At 38.3% G+C, this 14,195-nt stretch overlaps 1 protein-coding gene across 3 annotated transcripts in view; it reads left to right on the top strand.

Annotated features, from left to right (window-relative positions):
• LOC150085475 (ATP-dependent 6-phosphofructokinase-like) overlaps window positions 1–14,195 on the top strand; it is a 499,449-nt gene that overhangs the window by 96,356 nt on the left and 388,898 nt on the right. For 2 of the 3 annotated variants that reach the window (XM_090374056.1, XM_090374057.1), the window contains one exon: window positions 11,259–11,448. The exons of the other annotated variant lie outside the window; for it this stretch is intronic. In XM_090374056.1, coding sequence (XP_090230182.1) covers window positions 11,259–11,448 — 190 coding nt within the window. The remainder of the gene's footprint in view (window positions 1–11,258; window positions 11,449–14,195) is intronic. 3 annotated transcript variants of the gene reach the window in all.

Here is a 14,195-nt window from a genome sequence, read left to right as displayed (position 1 = left end):
CCTGGTCTGCCTCCACGGGGCAAAGGTGGGGCAACGTTGGGCCTCAGCAGGGGTCCAGCGGCTAAACGACCAGATGAACAACGGTACACGGCACTACACATATACAATATCCATACACTTTTAAATCTCTGGCATTTCCAGTGAACTGGTACACCCACAATGAAAACTACGCGGAGATGGGGGAAACCCCTGGTGCCGTCTGACACTAAATACACCTTACACCTTACACCTTACATAACACCCCCCACAATCCGGACACATAATACGGTAAACGGAACCACTCCGTAGGAAAGGAGGAACTGGTGTTTTCACCTTAGAAATAATAGATTTTAATTTCCTCCCCAGAAATTGCACACATCATATATGATGGTGACGCAAAATCCTAACAATATGTTCTGATACGCCCGGATAATAGGGGGTGTGTGCGGTAGAGATAAATTGATTGACGCAAGGTGAGTTAGATTTCGTAACAAATTCGTGAGCCTGAAGCTCACATCTATCTAGAACATGAGGTGGATAGCCGCAATTTGAAAGCTCCGCTCCGCTCTAATTTTAGAAATCTCCAAATGCCTGTCACCAGTTGAACTAGAGTGCGTTCAAGCGTGGGAGAATAAGGTGCGAGCAGTGCTACGTAAATGACCAGGGGTGTGCGCATAGCCATAATTGGTAAATATCGTACCTTATTCTCCTGCACTTGGACGCACTCTTATGTATATATCATATGTATATACATAAGAGTGTAGATACACTATCTAATGCATATATCATTTTTATTATAATAAAATTTATTTTAACCAGTTAGTTGGTCGTCGCAAGAAACTTTGATGATATAATGCAACCCAATGCACAAGGCCTGTTTTCTAAATCTTTAATGGTTTAAGCATGCCCAGTGCTGATTGGATTCTTCCTCTTGCTCAGAATAATTGTCTGAGAGGGCATAAATTCAAATTGAGGAAAGACAGTTGTAGGATAGATGTGCGGAAGTTTGCCTTTAGCCAGTGGGTGGTTGATTGCCGGAACAAATTTCCATCGACCATTGTGGAAGTTGATAGTTTAAATAGATTCAAGGCAAAACTAGACAAACATTTGGAGCTAGTGGATGGGTGAAATGAGTTTTTTTTTTTGGCTGATGCTATATAAGCCTGCTTTCTTGCATCGTGTGCGTTTACTAATGCTAATGAGCTGTGTTAGAGAAGAGTAAGAACAGGTCCATGTATACTTGCATGAACACCAATGCTAGGAGTTTAGTAAATAAATTTAATGAATTTGAAGTGCTGGTCAAAATATCCAAGGCAGATATTGTTGGGATATCAGAAAGTTTTTGCTTTCGTAAAGACGACTACAGCGATCTCAGAGATATTTTAGGTTCTATACAGTGGGACCAACTGATGGTATTACCAACAGAAAATTCTAAATGGGAAGCATTCAAGGAAGTAATTTTGGAAGCTACAAGGCTTTTTGTTCTAACTAAGAAATACTGCTCTATGTTTAGGCCCAAATGGATGTCAGATGCTCCAATGAGACTCACAGTAGAGAAGAAAAAATGCATGGGATGCACATAAATTGTCAGGCGACACTGAACCTATGGTAGATACAAGCTAGTCTGTAATCAAGTCACAAAGGAGGTAAGGCAAGCAAAGGCAGAGTATGAAAAATCTTTGGAAAAGGATGCAAAGAAAAACAGCAAAGACTTCTTTACTTATATAAACTCTAAATGGAAGGGGATGAATCAGATTGTTCCACTTAATATCAGTGATTTGACTGTAGGTGATCATTCTCAGATAGCTGCTGCACTAAATGAGTATTTTGCATCTACATTCACACATGAGGAGTTATTCAAGGAGGAGATGGCCAGATGTTTATCAAACTCTAACAGGGAGTTAAATGATTTTGTAATAACTGAGAGCAAAGTGGAGGAGAAATTGTTGAAGTTAACCATAAGAAAGGCAGCTGGTGTAGAAAGGATCTATCCAGTTATATTAAAGGAGGTGGCAAAGCAAGTAAGCAAACCCTTAGCCAATATTATGAGAGCACCCTTGGACTCAGGGGAAGTCCCCATGGACTGGAGATGTGCAAATGTATCTCCAATTCACAAAGGAGAATCAAAGGGTGACACGAGTAATTACAGACCTGTTAATATGACTTCTGTTCCAGGGAAAACAATGGAGTCACTGGTTAAAGAAGCATTGGAGGATCATGTCATTAAGACAGCAGTAATAATTCAGACACGGCATGGGTTTGTAAAGTGGAAGTCTCGTCTGACCAATTCGATTGGATACTATGATGTGGTCACAAAGGAACTGGATGCAAAAAATAATTCTGATTTCATATACTTGGATTTCAGGAAAGCTTTTGATACTGTAGCACATGGAAGACTACTTTAGAAATTGGAGCAATATGGCATTAAGGGCAAGTTGCTACAGTGGATAAAAGGATGGTTGTGTGGGAGAAGACAGAGAGTGGTAATCAATGGATACTGCTCTACATGGACTAATGTTATTAGTGGTGTCCCTCAGGGTTTGCTGTTGGGCTCGTTGTCTTGTATATTTATCAGTGATATTGATGAAGGTATATCAGGCTTAATATCCAAGTTTGCAGATGATACAAAGGTTGGCAGGGATGTCAATAACAATAATTACTGTATGCTGCTGCAACAGGATTTGGAAAAGTTGGATAGATGGGCTGAGAAGTGGCAACTGAAGTTTAACATCGACAAATGGAAAGTACTGCATATGGGTAGCAGTAACCCGAGTGAAATGTACCAACTGGGCAGTGTGATACTCAGACTAGTGGAGAACGAAAGAGACTTGGGAGTAATTGTGCAGTCAGATAGGAAGTTTTCTGAACAGTGCAGACAGGCTGCCAGAGTAAGCTATGGGGTTGTGAATGATATACAGGAATTTTGTGAGCAGGGATAAGGAGGTGATTATTCCCTTGTATAAGGCAATGGTCAGGCCACACCTTGAGTACTACATACAGGTCTGGAAGCTTCATTTTAGGAAGGATGTAGAGTTGCTAGAATGAGTACAGGGAAGGGCAACAAGACTGGTGAAGGGAACAAAGGGGTGCTCTTATGAAGAAAGGCTTAAGTTTTGCAAGTTGCAGCATCTGGAGACTAGGCACCTGCGAAGTGATCTGATCGAGGTGTATAAGGACTTGAATGGTTTGAGCAGGCTCAATGCTGACGGGATACTTCTGCTTGCTTAGATTAAGAACCTGAGGGGGCGTAGATTCAAATTGTAGAATAGATATGCAGAAGTTTGCCTTTAGCCATGGGTAGTTGATTGCTGGATTGTTTGTTTGTTTGTTATTTGGAGCATTAGCAACTAAGGCCATATTGCTCCGGGGATATGCGGTGGTCATTCCCTGACCTTTCCGCATCCTCCGTATTTAGTGGTCACAGGCTCTAACCCCGGTCTAATCAAGAAACGTGTGCTACGCACTGCTGCTCCTGCCCACCTGGCTACGGAGGCACCTTGATTGCTGGAACAGACGTCCATCTGTTGTTGTGGAATTTGATAGCTTAAATAGTCTGAACTAGACAAACATTTGTAGTGACTGGATGGGTGGAATGGGAAGGGTTTTTTTTTTTTTTTTTTTGGCTGATGCTGTATAAGCTTGCTTTCTTGCATCATGCCTCTACTAATGCTATACCTTCAGTGTTCAGGTTTACCGTATTATATAGGGTGTGTTTCAGGTATGGTACATATTTCCTGCCATCACACACACACTTACAGCAAGTAAATAAATTTTATCAATTTGACATAATGGTTGAGTCGTCAAATTTAGACATTATAAGAATATTAGAAATATCGTGCCGTTTTGACATATGGTTGTAGAATTAGAATGCAGTGAGCAAAACATATACAGAAAGGAAAGACAGAACAGGACAGAAACAATGCTCTGAGTTGTTTAGTGTGCCTGTTGTGATATAAGCACTGGGAAAATAAAAAAGGTGAGGAGCTATAAGTCAAAAGAATTATATGTCAAATTTTTTTTTTTTTTTTGGTAATTGTTGGCCAACAATTGTTGGGTTTTATTAATCAATTCTGAGTTTTATTGATTCTGAGTAAAAAAAAAGTCCCAAAGCCAGTACAAACAAGGCTGTGCTTAACAGACATCCCTGCCTTACTTCACAGTAGAATCATTTTGAATCTGAATACCAACCATTAATGTGTTTAAATGAGTAAAGGCATTAGTGTATAATGCCTATGAGCTGTATACAGAAATTCTTCCACTGCTCAATTTGTGCAGTAAATTAAATATTTGTGATTCACTGACAAAATCCCTTTCAAAGTCCACTGATATAAAAGCAACCTTATATCCCTTTTGCAATGCATTGGTAGGAGGGGTTATGCTATTAGTTAAGAAACACATAAAATCCAAGGAAGTGAAGCCAGTCGCATCGCTGGACAGTGCAGTGTCGAGTCAGTTTGGTGTGATATAAGCATTGGGAGATCAAAATTGATAGTCGGAGTGTGCTGTAGGCCTAATGACTCTTATGAGTATAATAAGAAACTGCACAGGGAAATAGAGTGGGCCAGTAAATCAGAGAGTCTTATAATGGGGGATTTTAATTTCCCAGATATTGACTGGAATTTGTGGGTTAGTCATTCACACTAGCAAGGCTTTTGTGGATTTATTGGATGATTGTTTTCTACATCACCATGTTCGGGAGGCAACTAGAGGGAGTAATACTCTTGATCTGATTATCAGTAGTGATTCTTCATGCATTAAGAATCTGCAGATAAAGGAACCACTAGATGGCAGTGATCACAGTGTGCTGAGTTGGGATTTACTCAAAGAGGTAACTACCATCAGGGGTAAAGGGAAGGGTTTTTGCTTTCTTAAAGGAGACTATGATGGTCTGAGACAGTATTTAAATTCTATATAGTGGGACCAACTGGTGATGTTACCAACAGCAAATTCAAAATGGGAAGCATTCAAAGAACATCTTTTGGAAGCTACTAGGCTTTACATACCAACTAAGAAATATTGTTCAAAGTTTAGGCCTAAATGGATGTCAGATGAACTAATGAGACATATGGTAGAGAAGAAAAATGCATGGGATACATATAAATTAATGGGTGACATGGAAGCCTATGATAGATATAAGCTGGTCTGTTACCAAGTCACAAAGGAGATTAGGCAGGCAAAGGCAGATTATGAGAAATCTTGGGCAAAGGATGCAAAGAAAAATAGAAAAGAGTTCTTTACCTATGTAAACTCTAGAAGGAAAGGGATGAATCAGTTTGGTCCACTGGATATTGATGGTTCAACAGTTGAGGATCCTGCTCCGGTGGCTAACAAACTAAACGAGTATTTTGCATCTACATTCACACATCAGCAATTATTCAGGAAGGGGAATGCTAGAGGTGAAGTAAACTCTGGCAGTGAGCTAGATGATTTGGTAATAACTGAGAGGAAAGTGGAGGAGAAATTGTTGAGGATAAACATAAAAAAGGCACCCGGGGTGGATGGGACCTATCCAGTTATATTAAAGAAGGCAGCAAAGGAAGTAAGCAAACCCTTAGTCATAATTATGAGAGCTTCCTTGGACTCAGGGGAGGTACCCATGGACTGGAGATGTGACCCCAATTCTTGAAGGAGGATCAAAGGCTGACACAAGTAATTATAGACCTGTGAGTTTAACTTCTGTTCCAGAAAAATTAAAGTAAGCACTGGTTAAAGAAGCACTGCAGGATCATCTAGACAAGACTTCAGTTATAGCTCGGACACAGCATGGTTTTGTTAAGGGAAAGTCTTGCCTGACCAATTTGATTGGATACTATGATGCAGTCACAAAAAAACTGGATGCAGGGAATAACTTTTATATTATATATTTGGATCTTAGAAAGGCTTTTAATACTGTTGCACATGGATTACTGCTGCAAAATTGGAGCAGTGTGGCATTGGAGGCAAATTGCTGTTATGGATAAAGGGATAGTTGAGGGAGAGAAGACAGAGAGTGGTAATCAATGGACACTGCTCATCGTGGACTAATGTTATTAGTGGAGTCCCTCAGGGTTCAGTGTTGTGTCCATTGTTGTTTTCTGTATTTATAAATGATATTGATGATGGTATATCAAGCTTAATGTCCAAGTTTGCAGACGATACAAAGGTTGGCAGGGTTGTTAAGGACACTACTGACACTATGCTGCTGCAACAGGATCTGGAAAGGTTGAGCAGATGGGTTGAGAAGTGGCAAATGAAGTTTAACATTGAGAAATGTAAAGTACTACATATGGGAAACAGTAACCCCAGAGCAACATATCAACTCTGTGGTACTACACTAACAGTGGTAGAGAATGAAAAGGACCTGGGGGTAATTGTGCAGGCAGATATGAAGTTTTCTGAGAAGTGCAGACGGGCTGCAAGAGTAGCTCATGGTGTCTTGTCAATGATATACAGGAATTTTTCTAGCAGGGATAAGGAGATGATTATTTCCTTGTATAAGGCAATAGTCAGGCTTAAGTACTGTATACAGGTCTGGAGGCCACATTTCAAGAAGGATGTATAGCTGCTGGAACGAGTACAGAGAAGGGCAACAAGATTAGTGAATGGAACAAAGGGTTGCTCCTATGAAGAAAGGCTTAAGTTTTGCAAATTACAGTGTGTGGAGACTAGGCACCGGCGAGGTGATCTGATAGAGGTGTATAAAGCCTTGAATGGTTTGAGTATGCTCAATGCTGATGGGATTCTTCCTCTTGCTCAGAATAATCACCTGAAAGGGCATAAATTCAAATTGAGGAAAGACAGATGTAGGATAGATGTGTGGAAATTTGCCTTTAGCCAGTGGGTAGTTGGTTGGCGGAACAGACTTCCATCCCTTGTTGTGGAAGTTGATAGCCTAAATAAATTTAAAGCTCAGCTGGACAGGTATTATGAACGAACGGAGGGGTGAAATTGGAGTAGTTTTTTTTTTTTTTTTGGCCGATGCTTCATAAGCTTGCTTTCTTGCATCATATGCCTCTGCTAATGCTGACCCCTTAAAAACTTAATATTAAAATCTAAACTTCTTCCTGGTACTAGGAAGAAGTTTAGATCTATTTATTGTAAATAACCTCCACCATTACTTCTGTAACCATTTATTTAAAAGCTTTATGTGCATCTTGTAATCTGTATTTTTCAAAGTGATAGGTCTCCAATATTTTATATCTGTCCCATCTCCTGCTACCCCCACCCTCAGAAATGTAGTGTGCATGTGTACAAAGTCTTGCAGGCCTTTCCCCTGCTTGAAAATGGAGTTAAAAATGTGCAATGACATGATTGCTAATAGGTCCCCGAAATGGCACATAAAATTTTATAGGAATCCCCATCTGGTTCTGGTATTAATTTGGCCCTTAGAACTCATTAAAATTGCATCTAGTTCCTCTCTACTGAAGGAATTGTCTTGTCACACTCAGTGTTTTGGAGAAGCACCTGATATCCCACCTTATTAATATCTCCATTCCCTGATCTCAGAGAAAGATTTACTGTGAAGCTAATGAAGCTTAAGCTTCAGGGCACTTCACTTGCACAGGACCCTTCCAAAGCCCTGGGAAGGGCCCTAGCAATGTGCTCACATGGTCATATGTTTTTGTAAAATTTTCAAAAGTAAGATATTTTAACCGCAATCGGTTAAGACCGCTGTCTCTTTCCAGTCTGTCTTCTCCTCTGTCACACTTCCCTTCTAGTTGGGTGGTGTTGGAGTGGCATTTTTGGGATCCAGCTAAGGGGAAGTTAAATTGGGGATACATTTAGTTTGGGTTTAATGGGATATATTTATGTGGTAAGCAGTCACTTCTGTGTTTACTTATTATTGCTAGCCGTCTCAGTATAGGAATGGCTTACAGGAATACTCCTGCCGCCCATCACCCACCCAGCAGTATGACACAAAGGTGCAGGGCCAGAGGTCATATTATGATATGAACATGTCCTCCGTTTTTCTTTTTTGATGGGAATCACACAAAATAGAATTTATCAGAATTCCTGTTTTTGTAGTGCATAAACCTATTGCAATACTACAAACTGCGAGTACATCTGTGTGTGGAGTTGCATGTTTTATGCATCCCAACGTATTGAATTGCATCTTAGCATATCTAATGCATCTTTCTCTGATAAAGTCTGGTGGTTCCAGATGAAACGGCATGCAGTATTGCCACCGACTCAGCGAAATGGCCTGAAGAAACAAGTGTTCCAGTGACAAAACTCCTGCACATATTCATCAATAAGTCAATATATGTAGTATAAGAGTAATTTGATTACACAATTATCTAGCTCAATACAATGTAGTGGCAGGCAATTTTAAAATGTATTTGAATTGCTCTTGTGTATGCCTTAATTTCAGATTAATTTTGTATATTTTTTCAGAATTATTGATCATACCAAAATTCAAATATGATGGGAAGGAAGTATCCTAGTGGAAGCCAAAAATGCAAACAAGAAGGCTATGTTTACTTGAATTATATGTAAATCAAATAAAAATGCACTAGACCAACTCTTGAAGAACAGACAAGAAAGAACATGTAGAATAGATGTACGGAAATATGCCTTTAGCCAGCGGGTGGTTAATTGCTGGAACAAAATTCCATCTGTCGTGGAAGTTGATAGTTTAAATAAATTTAAGGAGGAACTGGACAAACATTTTGAGGGAATTGTTTTGTAATTTTTTTTTTTTTTGTCTGGTGCTGCATAAGCTCATACACTTGCTTTTTTGCATTACATGCCACTACTATTACTACTACTACATTCAGTATTATTTTGAAGTGCTAAAAAGAATAGTTGTGGTTATTAAATTTTTAAGTGAAAGAAGTTTGCCCTTCAGAGGTCACGATGAAAAGCGGTGTTCTTCAAATAATGGAAATTTCATGAGAATCATCGAGCTAATTGCTGAATTTGATCCATGAGCACAAGCACATGGAGAAATGTTAAAACGAAAAAACAAATGTGACTTATTTATCCAAAACAGTTTACATCTACAAAATTAAGTGGTAAATCAAATAAATAAACTAGATACCAAATACTACTCCATTATTGTAGATTCTACACCAGATGTGCAAACACTGATCAGTTAGCAATTATTGTGCCCTACTGTTATAACAGAAAACCCTAAGAGTGATTTTTAACTTTTTCGGCAACTGAAAACCATCTATCTGTGACTTTAAACAGAGTGAAACAAGTTCTGGACAAGTGTAACCTGCCGTTGAACAACATTTGTAGTCAGTTGTATGACAATGTAGCTGTTATGAAAGGTGCAAGCACTCTTTAAAAACATTAATAGGTGTGCAGAATATGTGCTGTGCACATTCCCTTAATCTCATTGGAGAAAAAGCTGCCTCCACAGTACCTGAAGTCATTGACTACTTCGGTATTTTGCAACAGTCATATGTTTTATTTTCAGGTTTGTCTCTTGGAGTATTTTAAACACACATGCCAACTTGGATTTTTTTTTTAAAGAGTCTAAGTGTAATGAATGGTCTGCCCATTATAAAGCTTTGTTCAAGCCTTGCAGCTTGGGTATAACGACATTTTAAGGACTCTAAAATATATTTTTGAAGACTTGGAAAGAAACCCGAACACAGATGAGGTGCAAAAAGTTTATTCAAAATGTTGATAAAGCTTGAATTTTAACTGCAATTTGGAAAAACGTTTTGGAATGTTTCAATAAAACAAATGAGGAGTTACAGACTCTTGATTTGCATGTATATGAAGGGTACCTTCTTTTGTCATCTTTAAATTTATTTATTAAAGAACTAGAGAAAATTCTGATAAAGATAAAAAATTAATGGAATATGAAACAAAAGCGATAAAGATGAGTGATGAAATCAATAGAAATTATTCTGACATCGAGAAGCGAATTGTAACAAAAAAATTTTCATATCATACCAAAAGCAGTAATTCATTAAGAGGAAAGATAAATTTCGAATAGAAGTAATGAATAGGCTCATAGATTGTTTCATAATCCAATTAATGAAGAGGAGTGAATCATATGAACACATGGAAAAATATTTAAATTTCTTGCTGATTTGACATGAAATCTGATATAAATGAAAATAACGTAAAACTCATAATACGCCACTACAACGACACAGTGGTTAATGAGTGTCGTCAATTCAAAGAGTATTTTAGATTAGTTACTGCACAAGAAAACTTGAAATGCTCTGAAATCTTACAGCTCATATATGAAAGAAACTTGATAGAGGTTTTCCTAAATTTGACAACAACCCTAAAATTTACATGACAATACCAATAGCGAGTTGTGAAGCTGAAAGAAACTTTTCTAAACTATCAGTAATAAAAAACAGATTTCGATCAACAATGCTAGAGGAAAGGCTGAATTATCTTTCTATTCTCTCTATAGAAAATGATATTACAAAATCGTTGTCATATGAAGAGGTGATCAAAGAGTATGCAGGCAAAAAATGTAGGAAAAAAAGTATTATAGAGGTGTGTCAGGCAGTTAATTAATAAAAATATTATGCTATTTTTCTGGATTTTGTGATGTTTGTGGTATTTGTCAGCTTTTTTAAATTTGTAATTTGTTGGGATTTCTTTTCTCATTCTAAATAAATATTCACTTTCGTACCTAATTTTGTATTCTTTTTCTTAAAGAGGGGCCCCAAAAATTGTATAAGCTTCAGGCCCCACAAAACCTGGATCCAATTCTGCCTGATCTCCACTGTAAAGATCTTCATAATATGCAAAGAATAATGCATCATTTCCTTCCCTGAGTCAGATAGCTGACTCAGGGAAGGAAATGATGCAATACTGCAATAGTTTAATGTTCAACCTTCAGCAACCCCTTCCCCATTTAATGTATTCAAATGGCTCCATGTTCACCAGAGGGTAGAGAGAATATTTCTACTAATAATAATAATTTACTACTAATACTAATAATTTAAAAAGATCAGCAATGTTTACAGAACTGTGGATAGTGGTATTTGTCTATTAGTTCTATGTGCCATCTATTGGTCTGTGTCTATTAGTTCTAAGTGCCAAGAACTTTGGGCTTGGTCTTCACTTAGAGTAGATTGTCTCTGCATGGTTGAAAATGAATGCAGGTAAAGCATATGAATTTTGATTTTAAAGATAACAATCAAGTGCATCTCATTGAGAGAAGCTGCTCTTGGTTTCACCATTTCTATCCTCTGAAAAGTGGAGTAATTTTGACATTGTATTCGTACATTTACCCAAATGATAAAGGTGCCAATAGTTTCTGCTACCTTTTATTATTCAATTAATTTTTTTGATTAAGTAAATTCATATTATTCTTTAAGGGAGGTACTGTGATTGGTAGTGCACGTTGTAAAGATTTTCGAGATCGTCCAGGCCGCTTGAAAGCAGCTGCTAACCTCATCAGGAACAACATTACAAACTTGGTTGTAATTGGTGGTGATGGTAGTCTGACTGGTGCAAATTTATTTCGTCAAGAATGGAGTTCTTTATTGGATGAGTTGGTAGAGAAAGGTAAGAAAATGTGCATGTTGGTGTGCCTTGGTACCCATGACAACTTGTGATTGCCACTTTAGATCAGTGAGTAATAGCATGTAGTTTCAAGCATCTTTACTTGTTGCTGCTAAGCTTACCTCCGTATTCATTCATTCTTTCTTTCTTTTGGCTAAATATTAATTAAGTGGGCTCCCAACTTCAAATACTTTTTCTTAACACACGTTTAACTTGCTCATGTATTTCTGATTTTTCTTTAATATAGTATAGGCACCTCCGTAGCCAGGTGGGAAGGAGCAGCAGTGCGTAGCACACGCTTCTTGATTAGACCGGGGTTCGAGCCCGTCACCACCAAATACGGAAAGGTCAGGGAATGACCACCGCATATCCTGGAGCAATATGGCCTTAGTTGCTAATGCTCCTAAAAACCAAAATAACTAACTAACTAACTTTAATATAGCATGCATAATAATCCGAAACATTTAGTTAGAAATTAACTACTTTAGTCTTTATTAGCTCTTTTATTTATAACTTCTTACTTTCTTTAGAGTTTTTCTTATAGCATGTGATGTAGTAAAAGGTGGAAACATAACTAAATAAACATTTTTATTCCCATCCAGTGATATTTTCTTACATTTCAGCAGTGATGAGATCATTAGAGTTTTATAGCTAGAACTTGAATTCATGTCAATGACATTTTCTATTGGAGTCATTTGGGAGTGGCAAATATGGACATAATGCAGCCAAGGGGGATGTCTTTGTGTGTTCAATCAAAGAGTATGAGGAAATTAGGCATGAACTCAGCATTCTGATAAGTTTGAAGAACAGGGTGGATGCCCTCAAAGGAACTAAAATCGGGAGCTATCAAACTCTCGGCTACTCAACTCAACACCAGAGCCCTCATTTAGGTGTCAAGGCAACACAACAGCAAGCCCCAAGGAAGAATGTGTTGGTTCCATAGGAGGTAGTGATCAGTGACTATTAATGGTGAAACAGGAATACATTGTGCAAAAAGGATAGGTGGAATAGGACCAGGGTATGTCTGCCACAGGCAAAAGTTGAAAATATTGTAGAGCAGATACCATCTTTTAAGGGCACAAAAGGCAGTAATGTTGTACACATTGGCACTAATGATATTAAGAGTAGGAGATTTAAGGACTTACTTAACAAGTACAGGACAATGTTGGGATAAAGTTGTGAGTTAGGATTGCATTTGAAATTATCTGCAATTCTGCCAAACTTGATAGGAGGAGTACATGTTGTGAGCCTTGTTAATCAATTCGACCTTGAAGAGAAGGTGCAAAACGTGTGCATTGAATTTTTTCACAGCATGGCCTATGCTTGTAACAGGAGAGAGTGTTTTTGCTGGGATGGAATACACTTAAATAGAAGGGGTGCCAGAATATTTGCTGATACTGTTGAAGCGGTGATAGGTGGGTCAGAAAACTACTAGCCTTGTGGGGGAAGGTACACAGACTAATAGATTAGGAATATCTGCAGGCAGAGATAAAAGTGATTCTTGCACTGCTTCTATTGGAACATGTAACAACCTGGAAAACAAGTATTCTGGGATTTCAAGTCCTGTTGTGGGTCATCATGGAACATATAAATACATGGGTTGTGTTAAGATTAAGAACATGTGCATGTATACATGCATCAGTACTTCAAATTCATAGTAAATGAATTTGAAGTACTGATTAAGTCATGAAGTGCAGACATTATGGGGATATCAGAACCATGGTGCCCTCGTAGGTAGCACAGGTGATAGAATTGCTGACCTCTCCATCTCAGGTGGAAAAGACCTGGGATGGGGGGACTGACTAAATATCCTCACATCAATGATGTGAGGAATTTTTATGGGCCTTTTTCATAACATGGCTGTGTGAGGCAGTCTCAGGCGAGAGTAGCATGTTTTTTCCCCCTGGAAACTTGGGTTTTTCGTCCAGGAAACAAAAAATCAACCAAAGAACACACAAAATTTACATACAATTACATGGTCTTAGTTGCTGATGCTCCCAAAACCCTACAACAAGCACAACAGAGACATCGTGTCAATCAGACATAAGGATGCAGAATTTCATTATGGGGGAGTATAATGTGTACAGAAAGGACAGACAGGAGAGGTGGGGTGAGATTATGTTCTTAGTTAAGGAACATTAAATCTAAGGCAATGTATCCAGTTGGTGTGGGTGGCCAGTGCAATGTTGATTCAGTTTGGTGTGACATAAGTACTGGGAAAACAAAAAGGAGAGTAGGAGTGTGTTATAGGCCTAATGACTCTGATGAGTAAAACAGCTGTACAGAGAAATAGAATGGGCCAGTAAACCAGAATGTCTTATAATGGGGGATTTTAACTCTCCAAATATTGAGCAGAACTTGTGGATTGGTCACTCACACAATAGCAAAATTTTGTGTATTTATTGGATGACTGTTTTTTTACAGCAGTATGTTAGAGAAGCAGCAAGAGGAAGCAATAATCTTGATCTGATTATCAGCAGTGATTCTTTGTGCATTAAGAATCTGCAGGTTAAAGACCCTCTGGGTGGTAAGGATCACAGTGTCGAGATGTGGGATTTATTAAAGACAACTACTACTCTCAAAGGTAAAGAAAAGGGCTTTTCTTTCATAAGGGTAACTACAATGGGCTCAGACAGTTTGTTTTTAAATTCTATACAGAGAGAGACCAACTAATAATGTTACCAACAACAAATTTTAAATGGGAAGCATTCAGGGAAAGAGTCGTAGAGCTACTTGGCTTTTCATACCAA

The sequence above is a fragment of the Mastigoproctus giganteus genome, chromosome 5, assembly GCF_048544385.1.
Source record: "Mastigoproctus giganteus isolate SK-2022 chromosome 5, ASM4854438v1, whole genome shotgun sequence".
Classification (NCBI taxonomy): Eukaryota; Metazoa; Arthropoda; class Arachnida; order Uropygi; family Thelyphonidae; genus Mastigoproctus; species Mastigoproctus giganteus.
The sequence above is the reverse complement of the archived record's forward strand: the minus strand, read 5'-3'. Positions and strand labels throughout refer to the sequence as shown.